Here is a 17,540-nt window from a genome sequence, read left to right on the forward strand (position 1 = left end):
CCGATGTATTTCCACGGGCCGCTCTCGTTCCGTATATGAGTTCTAACCCGATTGGAAGCGAGCCGGCGATCGACCCTGTGTATCGTGAGCAGATGGAACTTTTATGGGAGAGATGAAAGGTTCAAGGAAGTCGACGAATGACAATTCGGAGAAAGTTTTGTTATCCGACGTTCAATCCACGGTAGATCAGTATCTTCAACACAAGGACCGGTCAAGATGAAAAGGATAGTGCTACGGTTTTTTCTACAGAAAAAAAAAAGAAGAGCATTGTTGTCCAACGGTCAACTCCAGGAAAGATCTTCCATCCACCGTAGATCAGTATTATCAAAAAGTGGACGGTCAAGATGAGAAGCATAGCGCTACGGTCGTCACCCAAGAGGTGAGAGAGTAACCTAACCAGAGAGAAGGCCGCGAGTCCGTGCCTCCGTGAGTGCGTCTATAAATAAAACCCTCGTTTCATTTTTGTCTTTCAGCGAAAACAGATTCAAGATAGAAGATACAAAGCTAGTGAGCTCGCGAGCTTGCTCTTCGATCTCTCTTTCTCTCGTTAGGCTCCGTACGACCATGGCGAAGCCTCGCAAGCCCAAGAATGAGGACGCCAAGCCCGACAACTCCGGGCCAGTCGTTCGTCATCAGAAGCTCTGCCTCTCCATCGACATCGATAAGCGTCGCATTTATGGGTTCGTGTCAGCCCTCACTGCCACACACATGGACAACTATTCACGGTTTTCTTGGTGTCTTTTTATCTGTTTTGAGCGAATTCAAACTTGGTGCTTTCAATATTCATGAAAGGCTTCAATTGAGTTCTTTTCTAGTTGAAATGTAACTAGGGAGCTCGAGGAACCAAAAATTGTTATAATTTTGGATGGTTAGTCTTAATGTTGCTTAATTTTGTTGTTTGTTTTTGTTGGTTTTGTAGGTACACAGAGTTGAAGATTTCCGTCCCAGAAATTGGGATTGTAGGGTTACACGCAGAAAACCTGGGGATTGAGAGTGTTTCAGTCGACGGCGAGCAGACTGAGTTTGAGTACTACCCGCATAGTAATCATAAAGATGCGGAAAGCGAGAAGAGATGGAGTTGGGTTACGTCGCCGAGCTCTGCTGCCGATGCGGCAGGTTCCACTTATATATCGGCTCTTGAGAGAGAATTGGTCCCAAATTTACTGATCAATTGTTGTAAGGCATTCAAGGCCGGAAGCGAACTGCAGGAGCAACTGGTTGTGGATAATGAGGTGCAACATTCCTCTGGGGAAGCCAAGCAGGTTATGATATATAGTTGTGATTGTGGTTTGTGAGTTTAAAATTGTTGATGTGGGTTTTCAACGTTCTGGCTTGATGTAAATGGTTAGGATGGTGAAAAAACTTGCATATAGTTCAGTTTTTGGGTTGCCCTGCGCTTCTTTAGAATTTTCGCGGTGAGGGTTCATAGCTTCATAGATGGCGAATGTACTTTTTTATGGTTTCTCATATAGGTTGGTGTTGGTGCAGAATGTGCGGTTGGTTCGTATTGATTATTGGGTAGAGAAAGCAGAGACGGGAATTCACTTTCATGATACTGTTCTGCATACTGATAACCAGATACGGCGTGCACGATGCTGGTTCCCTTGTATGGATGAAAGTTCACAGAGTTGCTGGTACTAATTGTCTATTTGTGCCCTTCTTTTGGTAGTTTTGCATATTCACAACCTTCGGTATATTCATTTGATTATTACATGTTCAGCTATGATCTGGAGTTTACTGTTGCACAAAATCTTGTGGCTGTTAGCACTGGAAGCTTACTATACCAGGTGAGATGAATGATAGAACATGTCTTTTCATGTTCAAGTGCCATCTTAATGTGTATTTGCCATGAAAAAGTGCACATGCTTTTGATGAATCAAATAACCAGTGTGCAAAGTGGAATTGCACAACAAAGGAAGTATAACAGTATAAAATCTAAATTTAATAGGTATAATCTGTGATCTGTTGGGTTGCACCTAACTAATTGATTCCAATTTTTCAAAAAATTGATTCCAACGGGTGTGTATTCTAATTTTCTTGCTGACAGCCCCTTAAAACAGTGGTTAGCAAACAATAGAGAAAGATCAGTAGAAATAGATACTTTTAATAAAAGATGTAAGGAAAATTGTCATGAAAGGAAGAGTGTAATTCAGTAAATTCTTACCCCCTTTGTGTGATTTTTGCCTTGACACGATATAAACCGGGGTTCGATTCTTCATTGGTGCATTATTTGCGGGGATAGCTCAGTTGGGAGAGCGTCAGACTGAAGATCTGAGGTCGCGTGTTCAATCCACGCTCACCGCAGGCATCTATTGGATCGACACTCTGTTGAGTGGAACTTTAACATTGGTGGTTGGACAAACACTATTGTTAAGGGCAGTACATACGTAGCATGGAAAGTTTATCTTGCTTTTGAGTGCGAAAAAGGCAACCATTGCAAATGGCCGCACTTCTAGGCTGATGAGGGCTGAGTATACTGGAGTACACAGCTAGTAGTTCCTTGAAAAAGGATAAGGTGTAAATCCTGGATACCAGGAACAGTGCTTCCTTAGAAAAAGAAAAGAAAAGGCAGTACATAGGCAATTGAGACTGTTGCCTTCCTGGATCCATGTAAATGACAAGATAGAAAAGAAACTATATTTGTTTTACGTTCCTCCACTTTAATTCTCTTGATAATTTTCTTATCTAGATTTTCAAATATGAACAATCCTAGTCTCTCTTTTACAATTGATATTACATGATCGTTGGTTCGCTTGTAATGAATTAGCAAATTGTAAACCAACATGTAGTTTTTTTTGTCTCTTCACACTTTATATTCTTATTTTTTAGGATTAACTACATTTTACTCCCTTCAGGTTTATGGTCATTATCGAAATGGGCTCCGAGGTTTCAATTTCATCAATATGAATCCCAACTTTTTTTTGATAAAAAGAAACTCAACATATTTAAATCTGACCAAATTACGCACTCCGTCAACTTCACCGTTTGATTTTTTGTTAACTTGGTGACGTGGCAGGTAGGATAGTCACTTTTATGCTGATGTGTAAAAGAAAACAAAGAAGAAAATGACAATGGTGTGTGTAATTTGATAACAATTTTACAGAAAATCAAACGGTGAAGTTGACAGAGTGCATAATTTAGTCATATTAAAAAACGTTGGGTTTCATATTGATGAAATTGAAACCTTGGTGCCCATTTCGATAATGACCCTAACCTGCAGGGAGTAAAATGTAGTTAATCCTATTTTTTATATAGGAACCATGAAGTTGTAACAGTCGATTGATTCTCAATCTTTTTATGCATATAGCAAGATGACAATTAACTAATGGAAGTATCAATTGAGCTTCTCGATTGAGATGAATCGTGCCAATTTTAATAGGTCTAGTCTGCTATTTGACAACCAGCTAAAGGTCTTAGGACTCATAGTCATTATTATGATATTTGTTTGGGGTGTTTTCTGTGGCACGAGATATTTGGTGTTCCCTCTTGGTTGGGCCATTGTGAAAGTTTTCTCATTCATGAATTTAGCAATAAATTTCTTAGGATCTGGAGTTCTGTCATATGGTAGCCTTTCTACATGAAAATTCTGCTTTTGCTGGAATGGTATGCGACAAGGATATTGATAGATTGAACCCTTATTCTATTGAAGACCACTGCCCATGTGATCCTCATGCTGATGGACTAGATACTGATACAAAAGTCAATCTTCTGGAGGGCCTGTGAAATTTGGCTTAAATTTCCAACTTGAGAATCAAGGTTTATATGTATATAATGTCTATATAGAGGAAACTGAACAATTTGTTATAGAACCAAGCATTGTGGCATAATCTTGAGTATCTATTGGATACAGTGGTAGTGTGAGATAAGTCATAATGCAAATATAGGTTGCAACAATTATGGATGTAATTGGATAATTACAATTTGTTCTAGGGTATTCCTTGATGCTTGGGTTATTGTTCCTATCTTGATATCAAATTAACTGACTTACATTCTATGTGCAGTTTTTTTGTTAAATAGGTGTATTTCGCCAGTCAATGACCATATCTAGTATTACTGTATCAGATGGGTGTTTAACGTTTGTTGATGTCGTAACTATGTTTAACGAATTCTTTGCAGGTTTTGAGCAAGGATGATCCTCCTCGCAAAACATATGTTTATAGATTAGATGTTCCAGTTAGTGCTCAGTGGATATCTTTGGTGGTTGCACCTTTTGAAATCCTTCCTGATCACCAACTTGGTCTAATATCTCACATGTGCTTGCCAGCTAATATGTCAAAGCTTCGGAATACTGTAGAGTTTTTTCATGGTGCATTTAGGTTTGTCTTCCTAGTCATATAACTTTGTCTGTTTAGTTTCATGATGTGTTTCTTCATGTTTTACATCATACATCATTCCCTTAATAATAAGTTTTTACTCCACAGCTGTTATAAGGATTACCTTTCGATAAACTTTCCTTTTGGGTCATACAAGCAAGTTTTTATTGAGCCTGAGATGGCAGTATCATCATTATGTTCGGGGGCCTCCATGAGCATTTTCAGTTCTCAAGTTTTGTTTGATGAGAAGATCATTGATCAGGTTTGGTTTTTCCCCATATTTCTACGAGTTCAGTTCTGGTCTGGATGAATTTCATGTATCATACATATGATGAATTGATTTCACATTGAAGCAAGATTTGCTTGCATATAGGTCTAGCATCCATTGTGGAGGTTTGATAAATGTAACAGGCAATGAATACCCGAACATAAAGCTAACTTAAGCAAGATGTATTCATACTAAGAATGCTAAAATTATAGAAAGTCTTGCTGTTCACCTCTCCGCTTATAAGACAGGGGTTAGACAACAATATAGATACTTTTCAGATATTCTGACCACTCTATATTTAAAGTGTTTCTTTGTGGTTAAAATGCCTTTCCTCCCATTTTTCCCAATAAGATTGTGGTTTTTATCGACGATATAGCATGTTAATGATTTTAATGGATAAGCTTTTTCATTGTAGTTTTGACATGAAAGAATAATGCATGTCTTCTTTGTTTGTCACTATTTGAAAAAATGAAGTCCTCTCTGACTCTTCCTTTGTCCTGTATTATGCTATAAGAGGTATATTCATGATAATGAAAGGATAAGCTTTTGTCATTGCAGTTTTGCCATGATCTTCTAAAGAGTGCATGTCTTTCATATTTTTCACTTATAAAGAAAATAAGTCTTCTATTCCTGTCACTTGCCACCTCTTTTCCTATTAAACTGATGTGTGTATAACTTTTCACAACAGACCATTGACACAAGGATTAAACTTGCGTTTGCCCTGGCAAGACAATGGTTTGGTGTCTATATCACCCCCGAGGCACCGAATGATGGTAAGCTAGTAGTGTGTGATGGCTTGTAATACTTATTATGAATTTAGATCATTGGTACTGAATAGTTCTATTAAGTTTTTTTTTTTTTTTTTTCTTTTTGGGGGAAAATTCATTGGCTCTGATATGGTTGCTTAACTCATATTGTCAGAGTGGCTGCTGGATGGTCTTGCTGGGTTTTTGACAGATTTGTTTATCAAAAAATATTTGGGAAATAATGAGGCCCGCTATCGAAGATATAAGGTTTGCTTTCTCACAAGAACGTGCATGAACCACATACTTAATAGTTAATATATTGTGCTGTGCAAATAAGTGATATATATTGTAGAATGGGTAATGAGGAATCATTGAATTTAACGGATGAAGTCTTGATCATTATAGAGACTCTGATTTCTTAGCTGAGTACTGCAACTGCAACCCTTGTCCTTTGGGCTTGTATCAAGGAAATCTTTTTCATGATTTCTTGTCTTCTAAAAAGTATATCTTCTACTTATCATTACTCTTTCACTCTCCTACTTCTAGTTTGTTCTGTCTTTGTCTTCCCTTGGGCAAAAGAAGATAAAAACTATAGCGTAAGTTGCATTTTCTTATACTTGAATTCTTGTTGACAATGTTTTCCTTCCCCCTCTGGAATTCCAGGCAAATTGTGCTGTTTGCAAAGCAGATGATAGTGGTGCAACTGCTTTAAGCTCTGCTGCTTCTTGTAAGGATTTGTATGGAACTCAATGTATTGGAATATACAGCAAAATTAGGTCATGGAAATCTGTGAGTTCATGTTGAATGTTTTGTTTATTACTATGGAATATCAATATGTTCACTTTTTCTCCGTCTTCACCTATTGACTGAGTGAACTTGTTACAAAGGTGGCAATCCTTCAAATGTTGGAAAAGCAGATGGGACCCGAGTCTTTCCGTAAAGTAAGAATCCTAGGAAATTGTTGCTCTATTATGAACCGTTCTGATAAGTAAGAAATTTAGATTGAATTGAGTTAGTTTGTCGCTTTCACTGATTTCTTCTGTTTCATCGTGCTTTTTCTTTCACCTTATTTATTGAGACCTAACATTGCCGAATATTATCAATTAAGATGTTGTAGAGTTAAGAGTTTTTAGCTGCTTTTCCATAGGTTGTTATTATTATTTTTAGTATTTGGTAAATTTGTTCAAAGCCTCTATGACTTTGTTATTGCCCCGTAGACTTGTGTTTTCTGCTGGCTGCTTTTCCTTAGTTTGTTAAATTTTTTTATTTTTAATATTTGGTAAATTTGTTCAAAAGCCTCTATGACTCCGTTATTGGTCCTTTATTCAGACCCAAGTCATAATGGCTGATTAATTTGACCAAGTCACAGCCTTTATTTGGGCTGAGAATATTTGTGCTTTGGGATGTTATATTATATAAGAGTGCTAGCTACCTTCCTTCTTACCTTCTCCTTCTGGCCTTCCCCATTCAATTTATGCCACATGTATTCCACTCACACATAATTCTATGTATTTTATGCAAAATACTAATATTTTACCTGTAAAGAGAATAAAAAGTATTTGAACACATTAAATACATAGATTTATGTGTGGGTGGAATACATGTGACATAAAGTGAATGTGAAGGGCAAGGGAAGGCAATAGGGGAAGGTAGCTAGCATTTCTCATAAAGAGGTTTCTTTGGGGCTATTGAAGTTTTCTTTCTACTTTGTTGAAGCTATGGTCTCAGAATCATACCCCATTTTGGTTTCTTTCCTGTAATCCTAAAACTTGATTTTCTTGTGAGTTATCAAACATGTATCCTTATGACCATATCTGACCTACATGCTAGAGTCCATGTAATTTACTGTTTAGGAAACATTGAAAAAATATGTAGTTCAGTCATGGACAGGATGTGATCTGAAGGAATGGTAGGAACTGGAGGAAGGGGATTGCGTGAGAGAGTTTTTAGTATGTTTTGTGTGGAATTATTTTATGAAAATACTTAATAGTAGGGAGTTCCTAGAACTCAATTAATGACTTTGCAAATTGAAGGGGACCAACTTTTAAGCTCTGTTTGCTTTGTACTAGTCTTTATTCAACAGAGGTTACACGATGTTAAGTTACAGTTCTCTAATCTTATTTTGTTGGTTTGGTGCGTGCAACTCATGGAGGTGTAAATATGAATTGATCATAGTTGTTAAATTCTTGCCAGCTGATACCATATGGTTTGTGGTTTTGTTCTCCTCTGGTGCACAGATTTTGCAGACAATAGTTTTGAGGGCTCAAGATAAGACCCGTCCTTTGAGATCCCTTAGTACGAAGGAGGTATGAACATCTATTTTGACATATTGTTGGACTAAAACTTTTGGCCGCAATGGCTTCTGTTTATTATGTGAAGGTTATTTCAGTTATAGAGAGTTCATTAACTTTTCTCTAGTCTTATACCATATCTTGTGTCGTGCAGTTTAGGCATTTTGCTAATAAGGTTGGTAATCTTGAGCGTCCATTTCTTAAAGAATTTTTTCCTCGATGGGTAGAATTGTGTGGTTGCCCAGTCTTGAGGTATCGTGCGTCTGCTACATGTTACTCCTTTTGTTCGTGCTGGATCTCTTTTACAGATTCAGTAACTAATATGCTGTTCTTTCATTGGCACTAAAATTGAAAGGATGGGCTTCTCCTATAACAAGAGGAAGAATATGGTTGAATTGGCAGTTTTACGTGGGTGCACAGGCTTGTCGGATTCAAGTGCCTCTGTTAATGCAAATCCAGAATCTGAAAAGCGAGACGGTGACAATGGATGGCCTGGAATGATGAGTATCAGGGCTCATGAACTTGATGGTACATTTGATCATCCAGTTCTGCCAATGGCTGGAGAAGTATGGCAGCTGCTGGAAATACAATGTCATTCAAAGCTTGCTGCTAGACGCTTTCAAAAGCCTAAAAAAGGTTCAAAACTAGATGGGGCTGATGATAATGGGGATGGTGCTCCAGCTCTAGATATGCGTTCCAGGTATAACATTAAATGCGGTTTGACAGTTTATTCTTGGATGAATGTCTATTTGGTATTTCCAGCATGTTGAAAATTTTCTTTTGGTAGTATGGAATCACCGTTGTTGTGGATGAGGGCAGACCCAGAAATGGAATATCTTGCTGAAATTCATTTCAATCAACCTGTACAGATGTGGGTAAGAATGAGATTATGGTCATTCTATATGCTTTCATGGAGTTTTTAATCCATGGGTTATTTACTGCTTTTACTAATGGATTTTCTCTCTGCTATGGTAAATAAGTTCTGTCCTTGACTATTTTTAGTGTGGGTATGCCATATCAGATTAATCAGTTGGAGAAGGACAAAGATGTTGTTGCTCAGGCACAAGCAATTGCAACACTGGAGTCCTTACCGCAGCTTCCCTTTTCTGTTGTTAATGCTCTCAATAATTTCCTCATTGACTCCAAGGTTTTAGTCACTTTCAGAGTTATACTTGTTGCGGAATTATGTGTATTGAGGAGTGTAAATTTTTGAAGTTTTATTCTTTGGTTTCAAGGCCTTCTGGAGAGTTCGAATTGAGGCCGCATTTGCGTTGGCAAATACAGCATCTGAGGTAATATTATTATCATTTGTGTTAAAACTGTTATGCATTTTTTTTATATAAAAAAAATAGAAACATTTTTATTCAAATGAAAGTATCAAAACAAGAGCATTTAGATCACAGATAAAAAGAAAACACTAGCTCGAGAAACAAACACAAGGCCACTCAACACAGAACTAAACAACCCCTTAAGGTACTACAGCCAGCGGATTACGCATAATTGTAGGATAGGATATATCCTTAAAAGCAGGGGAAGTAGATGCCCAAAGGGCAGCCCAAAATTTCACTCTATCCCATAACTCTACCACTCCCACTCCCTTATAATCCTCGAAGATTCTCCTGTTACGTTCAAGCCATAGGTTCCAAACCACTGCCTGCATCAGACAACCCCAGAGAATTTTAGCTTTCTTTCCCCTTCCCAAGGCATCAAATCTGATGGAAAAAAGTTCAAAGCAGCCTTCCGGTATTACCCACACCGTGTTAACTTCCTTCAGTAACGTCTCCCACAACTTTAGAGAGAAAGGGCAGTGAAGAAGGAGATGGTCCATGCTCTCCCCTGCCATATTACATAAAACACACCAGTGAGGACTCAGGCACAAATATGGGCAGCGTCTCTGTAGTGTATCACCTGTATTTAGTTTTCCCAACACCGCTTGCCACACAAAGATCTTAACTTTCGGAGGAGTCTTGGCCTTCCAAATTTGAGTGTACGGAGAGAAGACCTCCCCCTCACCACTATTCTGAATATGAGAACAGAAAGAATGACATGAGAATAGACCGGATGGGTCAAGCTTCCATCTTCTCTTATCCAATCTGGAAGTGATCAACCTCACACCCTCCAATAAATCCAACAGTCTAGCCGCCTCCTCTGTCTCCAGTTCATTGAGATTCCTCCAGAAACCAAAGTCCCAGCTGATAGGGAACCCATCCGAGTCCGTAAAAGAGGAAATATTGTGGTTTTGCTTGCTGGACAAATTGAAAAGTCTTGGAAACACCTCTTTCAAAACTCCGCAATGACTCCAGTCGTCCTCCCAAAATCTGACCCTAACTCCACAACCTACCTCGAAAACACAGCCTTGAAGAAACAAATTATAGCCACTAGAAATGTCTCTCCAAGGGTTGCGACAAGTTCCCCAAATCGCAGGTTTAGCATCCCACCCATTTGTATCCATTCCATAAATACTTCTGATCACTTTATGCCAAAGAGCATGAGGTTCGATAGGAAACCTCCACAGCCATTTGGCCCGCAACGCCGTACTTCTAGCCCTCAACGAACCCACCCCTAACCCTCCACAGAATTTTGCCTTACCCACAACCTCCCAACTCACAGCGTGGTTTTTTTCCCCATCCAAACCTTCCCACAAGAAGTCCCTCATAAGCTTCTCGATTCTATTGGCTACTCTGATGGGAATCCTAAAAAGGGACATGTAGTAAATCGGAATACTACACAACACTGCCTGAATCATTGTGAGTCTTCCCCCTTTGGATAAGCAGGCTCTCTTCCATTTTTGTAATCTATTCTCCACCTTTTCCACAATGGGATCCCAGAACCTAATCGCCCTCAGGTTCCCGCCTAGGGGAAGACCCAAATACGACATAGGCCAAGCCCCCACATTGCATCCCCAAGCACCTGCCAGCTCATTCAACAGCCCATCGTCAAGATTAATGCCAACTAGAGAACATTTTGATTTGTTAATTTTCATACCCGACACAAAACAGAACAGTTCCAGAATCTGAAGGAGATTATTCCAGTACTCTTCATTATTCTCTATGAAAAAAATGGTATCCTCAGCGAACTGAAGGTGGGATACCTCCACCCTCTCGTGCCCTGAAAAAAGTCCTTGAAACTGATCAGCAGCTTGTGCTATCTCCATAATTCTGCTTAACACATCTATCACCAAAGTGAAAAGGAGAAGAATAGATATTCAGAAGAAACTGTTATGCATTATAGTGTTATCTATTATGCTTGGAGTCCGTGATTTTCTTGAGTTGTGATCTTCATTGTTAAAATCTTGAAATAGGTTCGTGTAAATATCTAACCTTTACTTTTAGTTATTTGTATCTAGTGTTCTTCACAGATTTACTTTTTTTTTTTTTAGTTCTTAACAGAGAAACACTATCTGATACTTTCTAGTGAGGCGATTCAGCAACCTTCATAACTTAGTAATCTAGAGTACTGCTAATTCTTTTTTATTCGTCACATTGCTTGTTTAAAATCTAATTGAACTTCTAGTTCTTCTATCACCTATAATTGCAAATTTTGTTTGGTTATAATAATCGGGTTTCCTTAACAATGAAAAAGGAAGAGTATCTTATGGAAGGGTATTTCAAATTGAGTCCTTGAATCTGTGATCCTGGTATTTTTTCAACCCTAGCTTGTACAGTAGGATTGGAATGCTCTATTCATTGTTTATTTCTGTATCTTGAGATGCCAATTTTTGCTACTGACATCTGGTTGTCTTGCAGGATACTGATTGGGCTGGTCTACTCCATTTAGTGAAATTTTATAAAAGTCGAAGGTTTGATGCGAACATTGGACTCCCCAAGTACGTTCTTTGTAAATGTGTAGTTTGGACTTCAAATGGTGGAGAGCTTACTTCAAAAATACCAATTGACAAAGTTTGTTTCTTGTTATTATTTCCAGGCCAAATGACTTTCATGATATTTCTGAGTACTTTGTTCTTGAGGTAATGCAACGAGGTAGGATATGTAATAAGTTGTTTGTGATGTGTCATTGTTGGTAGCCATTCCTTTAGTTAACACAAAACACTAAAGCAATTTCATTTTATGTGCCTTTATGACCCATTAACATAGATACATCACATCGACGTATGTGTTTTTTTTTTTTCTGACATAGACGTACAGTACTGCTACTGTATACATGTTAGTTCTGAATTAGCTGTCCAGAACACTCATTCAACAAGTGTCATTTATGTATTTGACATTGGAAGCTATGAATTGGATACATGCTATTTCTATCATCATCATTATTGATAGTAATGTATGTCTCCTCTCAAGGACCATCTGGAAGAAGTATGTGTTCTGTAAAGTTCCTGATCTAATAATGTAGCTCTTTTTTTCTCTAACTTGCAGGTCATTCCACATGCTATAGCTATGGTCAGAGCTGCTGACAAGAAAAGCCCAAGAGAGGCTGTGGAGTTTGTTTTACAACTTTTGAAGGTAGTTATTGTCTTGGCCATTTCTCATATAGCATGAACAAAAAATTGATGGTCATAACGGTTGGCCTATGGTCAGTAAAATACCATTTTTGTTGTCATTCGAATCCAAATTAGGGTTGATTGGGTACAACCATACAATAATTTGAATGGAACCAAACTGTGAAACAAAACAGTGACTTGGCTAAACCTTTTGACCTACACCCATGCAGAGGGCTAGAAATTTCAGTATGGAAACTGGAGACTTGGTCTCTCTCTCTCTCTCTCTCTCTCTCTCTCACCTAAAACCTAGCCCCCAATATGCTTGGAACAATTTTCTCTCATCAAAGTTCTTGAATTCTTTTGGAATTGCCTTAGAGAAATAGTCCACCTTAGAAGCCCATATTACCAATCCGATTGAGTTGGCCAAGGAAAAAAAAGGAGATCCGTATTGGATAGGATAAGATTTTGGAGTTATGTACTGCAAGGGGAAAAGAAAGTCTCTTAAGTTTTGAAAGAGCACATCATAGATTCCTAGATTTGGGTCCTACAGAAAGGATTTTCTAAACTTGAGAACACAATCCTTTGTCTTGCTTCTTCTGTGCCATGCATGACCATTGTTTGTCAGTAAACAATCTGGATTCTATATTTTATTTTATTTGAACTACCCCCAGTGCCGCACTCTCCGAACATCAATTTTTTGATGGTTTGCTTTGTCTTCAATTGTCACAGTACAATGACAACAATGGGAACCCTTACTCTGATGTCTTCTGGCTTGCTGCACTAATTGAGTCTGTTGGAGAACTTGAATTTGGGCAACAGGTTTGTTTTATATGATAATGCTCAGTGATTCTGTTGAAGCTACCATGTGTGTCAGTGTTATCTTTCACGATGAACAGTGTTCTGGTTTACCTTACAAGCATGCAGGACTAGATTATACAATATGCACATGTTTTGGTGGACTACTTTATAAATGTGCACTTCTGTATTGGTATTGGACTAGATTAGGGCATAACCTTTGAAACAAAACATTCCATGCAATATTTGATATGGGTCCCACATGTAATAATCCTTAAATTTTCAAATATGAAATTTACAATACTGTGAAAAAGAAAATTATGCCCTTGGTGCGTGCTGCATCACATTTTCCTTCTATGCCCTATATTCTATTTGAGGATCTTACTGTGCTCTGGTGTTATCTTTACTCCGTGGCAGAGTATTCTCTTTTTATCATCTCTGCTGAAGCGCATTGATCGGATTTTGCAATTTGACAGGTGCATTAACTCATTTCACACTGAATACAGTGGATTATATCAAATAATAACTATAATTGATTTCATGTTTTTGGAAATGGCATGTACCAGGTTGATGCCTAGCTACAATGGTATCTTGTCAGTCAGCTGTATTAGGTCCCTGACACAGATTGCCTTAAAACTGTTGGGCTTTGTTCCTCTGGTGAATAATTTCTCACCTGTTAATTGCTGTTCAAATTTCTTGTATTTATATGTAGTGTTTGGGACTTCATGTAGTACTTGGGACTTGCTGCAGGATCGCGTATTTGAACTTGTAAAACCTTTTCGGGATAGCAAGGCAATATGGCAAGTTCGGGTTGAAGCAAGCAGAGCACTCCTTGATCTTGAGTTCCACTGCAAAGGCATTGACGCGGCTTTGGAACTGTTTATCAAATATTTAGATGAAGAGACATCCTTCAGAGGTTCTTGTCAATACTTTCAGTTGAAAAACTGTCTTTCTAGGCCCTTTTTTACCCTCAAGAATATATTTATTCCAGGTGTGTGTTTCCATCATTCTATTATATTCCTTGATTGCAGGGCAGGTGAAATTGGCTGTGCATGCTATGAGATTATGCCAGATTAGAGGTGGATCTGATTTTAATGACAACATTAGGAGCCAAACTCTTGTGGATTTGCTTTGCCTACTTGAAGGCCGGATGGCTTTTAATAATATCTTTCTTCGTCATCACTTATTCTGCATCCTACAAATCCTTGCAGGAAGGTGAGCACCTGTTTCCCCTATTTATTGTTTTTTACTGTTTTACATATAATAAACGTTTACACTTTGGTTGTGATGACTTACAAGATGAAAAACATTATTTGGTTTTTTTTTCTTTTTCTATATATGGAGTTCATTTGTTTATTAAAAACTGATATTTGCGAATGCTTTTTATTAATTGTATTTGAACCGTGCTCCATTTTCAGGGCCCCAACACTGTTTGGAGTACCCAGAGATCATAAACCATTTGATCTAGGGGCTGCGGAAAGCTTCCACGAGCAGAAAAACGTCTTTGCTACTTTCATTCCAGAAAGTAAATTTTTGGAACCACCTTCTGAAGCCCCAAACCATTCCCATGATGATTTGACTGTCCTTGAAACTTCCAGAGATGGACTGCCTGCTCCAGAAATTTCCATGAATGGGTTATCAGTTCCAGCTCCAGAAACTTCCAAGGATGGGTTTGCCTTTCCAGGAGCTTCTAAAGATGATTTGGGTGTTCCCAAACCTACAAATGATGGTTTAGATGCTCCAGAACCGTCCAGTGGTGGTTTGGGTGATCCACAGCCTTCCAATGTTTGTTTGGTTGCTCCAGAACCTTCCGGTGGTGGTTTGGTTGCTCCCGAACCTTCCGGTGGTGGTTTGGTTGCTCCCGAACCTTCCATTGGTAGTTTTGGTGCAACAGAACCTTCAATTGGTAGTTTTGGTGCTCCAGAACCTTCCAAGGATGGCTTAGTGGTTTCAGAACCTTTCAAGGATGGCTTGGCAGTTCTCGAACCTTTCAAGGAAGCAGATACCATTTCCAACAGCCATAAACGGAAGCTGCCAGTTGTTAAGATCAGGGTCAAAAGATCTGCTACTACTAGTAGAGCAGAAGAATGTGATAATCAAACTGCTGAGAGGTCACAAGGTGGGCATCTTGAAACTGATCATGGGCCAAGCAGTTCAGTATCTGTGGATGCGCCTCACAGAAATTTTCCAGAGACTCTGAGCCATAGCAATCAAAATGTTGAGGAAGTTAACTCTTGGCATGATCTTGGATCCCGGATGACTGCCAGCATTGGTAGTGCAAAACTTGCGAGTGACGGTGATGATATAGGAAAGGAATTGCAGTGCACTGCTGATTCAAGCAAAGTTTCTGCACTGCCTCAGCCTGAAGATCCATCACCTAGGTATATCCAGGATAACCAAGGTGCAGATGTCCAAAAGTATGCAAGTCTCCAAGCTCTTTCAGTTCCTAGGAATGATGTTAACGGTGGTTCATTTGGCATGGTGGATTCTCTTCCTCGTGGGAAAGAAAAGGAGAAAAAGAAAGACAAGGAAAAGAAACGAAAGCGGGACAAGGGGCACCGAGATGATCCCGAGTATCTGGAGCGGAAGCGCTTAAAGAAGGAGAAAAAACAGAAGGAGAAGGAATTGGCAAAGTTGTTGAATGAGACCGGAAAAGTATCTTCCGCGGACTTACCACACAGTAGGAAAGAGATACTTGGTATAAAGCCGGCAAATGTGCAACTCAAACCAGCTGAGCCCAGTGGATCTAACAAATTAGTGATCACAGGGGTCGAAGCCACCAGGCCTGAGGCATCAGAAGGTACTTCTGCTACTCCCAGGTTTCGTATTAAAACAAAAATCCGAACACAGAGCAAACCGTAATGAATGTTTTGTACCCTTGTCACAAATTGAACGAGGGTTGCTACTCGGAAATATAAATTTTGGATTGTGTGTTCAGGTGTATAGTGATATTGTGAGAGACAGAAGCAGACACTACAGAATATTAGTTTATAAATGCTTTTGTGTTTGCTCATTGTTAGGCCCGACTGTTTGGTGCGAGCATATTCTTAACAATCGCCATTCGCCAGTGCCAAAAATACCGCCTTTTTTTTTTTCTTTGTCAAACCTTTGAATTTTTGTGAAGCTGAACATTTAAAGCAACCGTAGATGTTAACAAATGGCCTACATATTTTTTATTAAAAATTTCAAGCTGTCGATTGTGTTACACTGGCAATGTATTTTTATTTGTTTTTAATACAAGCAATGCTCTAAATTACGAGGGGAGGGGGTCTTTCCCATACACATGCATACTACCAAACCACTGGTGTGCAAGTCAAATCCTTCTTCAAACTCCTAAGTTGGTAATGTATTCTAAAATTTACGAGAATTTCATTTCAACTTGGGAAAATGGGACATTTTAAAAATTGACTTTTACTGTTGTCTTGGGTTGGGATAAAGCTTTGGGTTTGTAGACGGGAACAGTTGGGTTGTGCAGCCAAAAAATGGATGGCGCTCAGACTCGGTGATAGCTGGGCTGAGGATGCTATTCTGTTCTAATGTCGATCTCTCACTCAATGATCTTATTAAAAAGGGTGAAAGAAGCAAAATGTCAAAAAAAGAAAAGGGCCCCCACCCCACCCACTCCCACGGCCCCTAAAAGATCCATGGATTGCGTGCGTTGCCTCAATGGCTACGATTGGCTCCTTGAACCATGACCACCCACAGGCCATAGGCCACATGCATGCATCCTCCTAGGCTAGGTAAAGTTTGATGATTGTAATTTTTAAGCTTTTGTACGTGCAATAAAAAAGTAGTTCAGCTATAGCAAGTTGGACCATTTTCAATTATCATTTTATGTCTTGAAATTGAAAGATAACGAGAACAAATAAATTAGGGTACAGTAAATAATATGAATGTTAAGGGCGTTTGAGGTTATGTGTTTGAATTCCTTTTCTCTCAGTATGGTTTGTATTTGTATAAAAATAAAAATAAAAGGTGGAAACAAATGATTTATACTAAAAGGGAAATTCAAACACTAGCTACCAATTGCTTGCTTTCTACTTTCGTTCTATATATTCCCACCCAACAAGAAACGGTCGGTCAATTTTTACTGCAAAAGCAAAATTGTACTGTTCCATCGTCACCAGGTGAAGTTGTGGTTAGGCAGAGGCCACATTTGCATATTCAGCAGCAGGCAAATATCATACATACATTATATACAAGAAAGAAACTGCACTAAAGAAAAAAAGAAAGACGTTAGATATAATTTTTTCTTCTTTTATTTTCTTTTGTGGATTTTGTCATCATCACCAAATCAACAGTCCACATGAGGGAGACTTGAACATGATGAATTGTGTGTCTGTTCCATTTCCATATATAATTATAAATAAATAAGAAGAGCAATGCAATGCAAGACAGTAGGGGCCCTCTCCTCCCCCCGTAGCCGTACGAACGAAACACATACATGGTATACTTCTTATATCTACCTACTCTGCAAATAGAACACGCAAAGAGACCGAAAGGACCATATCAATGAATTAATATATTTAAAGGCTCTCTCTCTCTGTCAGTGTTACTATTGGGTACCGACCTTTCCGTTGGTAATAATTATACAAACCCATTGAAATAAATATTTAATAACATTGCTTTGGTGCTCTAAAATCTAAAATCTAAAGTCTAAAGTCTAAAGTCTATAAATAGAGAGAGATA

General features: G+C 38.6%; 1 protein-coding gene and 1 non-coding gene across 5 annotated transcripts; both read left to right on the forward strand.

The window, feature by feature from the left end:
* The first annotated feature begins 461 nt into the window (after window positions 1–461).
* Window positions 462–15,911, forward strand: LOC117627065 (transcription initiation factor TFIID subunit 2). Of its 4 annotated transcripts, XM_034358963.1 has the most exons (25): window positions 462–680; window positions 920–1,262; window positions 1,489–1,634; window positions 1,721–1,787; window positions 4,117–4,316; window positions 4,422–4,575; window positions 5,270–5,354; window positions 5,503–5,594; window positions 5,991–6,116; window positions 6,215–6,268; window positions 7,565–7,633; window positions 7,773–7,870; window positions 7,974–8,318; window positions 8,406–8,493; window positions 8,640–8,765; window positions 8,854–8,910; window positions 11,365–11,444; window positions 11,543–11,585; window positions 11,992–12,078; window positions 12,786–12,875; window positions 13,269–13,327; window positions 13,418–13,508; window positions 13,602–13,767; window positions 13,883–14,066; window positions 14,270–15,911. In XM_034358963.1, exons 1-25 carry the CDS (start codon window positions 565–567, stop codon window positions 15,711–15,713), a joined length of 4,410 nt encoding a protein of 1,469 aa, XP_034214854.1. In that variant the 5' UTR covers window positions 462–564; the 3' UTR covers window positions 15,714–15,911. The 4 variants fall into 4 exon arrangements, with proteins under 4 accessions (XP_034214854.1, XP_034214855.1, XP_034214856.1 ...); XM_034358964.1 differs by lacking the exon at window positions 6,215–6,268; XM_034358966.1 differs by lacking the exons at window positions 462–680; window positions 920–1,262 and adding an exon at window positions 1,298–1,415.
* TRNAF-GAA lies at window positions 2,233–2,304 on the forward strand. The gene has a single exon. It is a non-coding gene; the product is annotated as a tRNA-Phe (tRNA).
* Window positions 15,912–17,540: the final 1,629 nt, after the last annotated feature.

This window comes from Prunus dulcis, chromosome 5 (genome assembly GCF_902201215.1).
Source record: "Prunus dulcis chromosome 5, ALMONDv2, whole genome shotgun sequence".
NCBI classification, from domain to species: domain Eukaryota; kingdom Viridiplantae; phylum Streptophyta; class Magnoliopsida; order Rosales; family Rosaceae; genus Prunus; species Prunus dulcis.

Excerpts from the sequence above, each read along its gene's own strand:
- LOC117627065 (XM_034358963.1), top strand. The coding sequence starts at position 565 with ATGGCGAAGCCTCGCAAGCCCAAGAATGAGGACGCCAAGCCCGACAAC. Across the intron at positions 681-919 it reads GATAAGCGTCGCATTTATGG|GTACACAGAGTTGAAGATTT; the intron begins GTTCGTGTCAGC and ends TTGGTTTTGTAG. Across the intron at positions 1,788-4,116 it reads CTGGAAGCTTACTATACCAG|GTTTTGAGCAAGGATGATCC; the intron begins GTGAGATGAATG and ends AATTCTTTGCAG.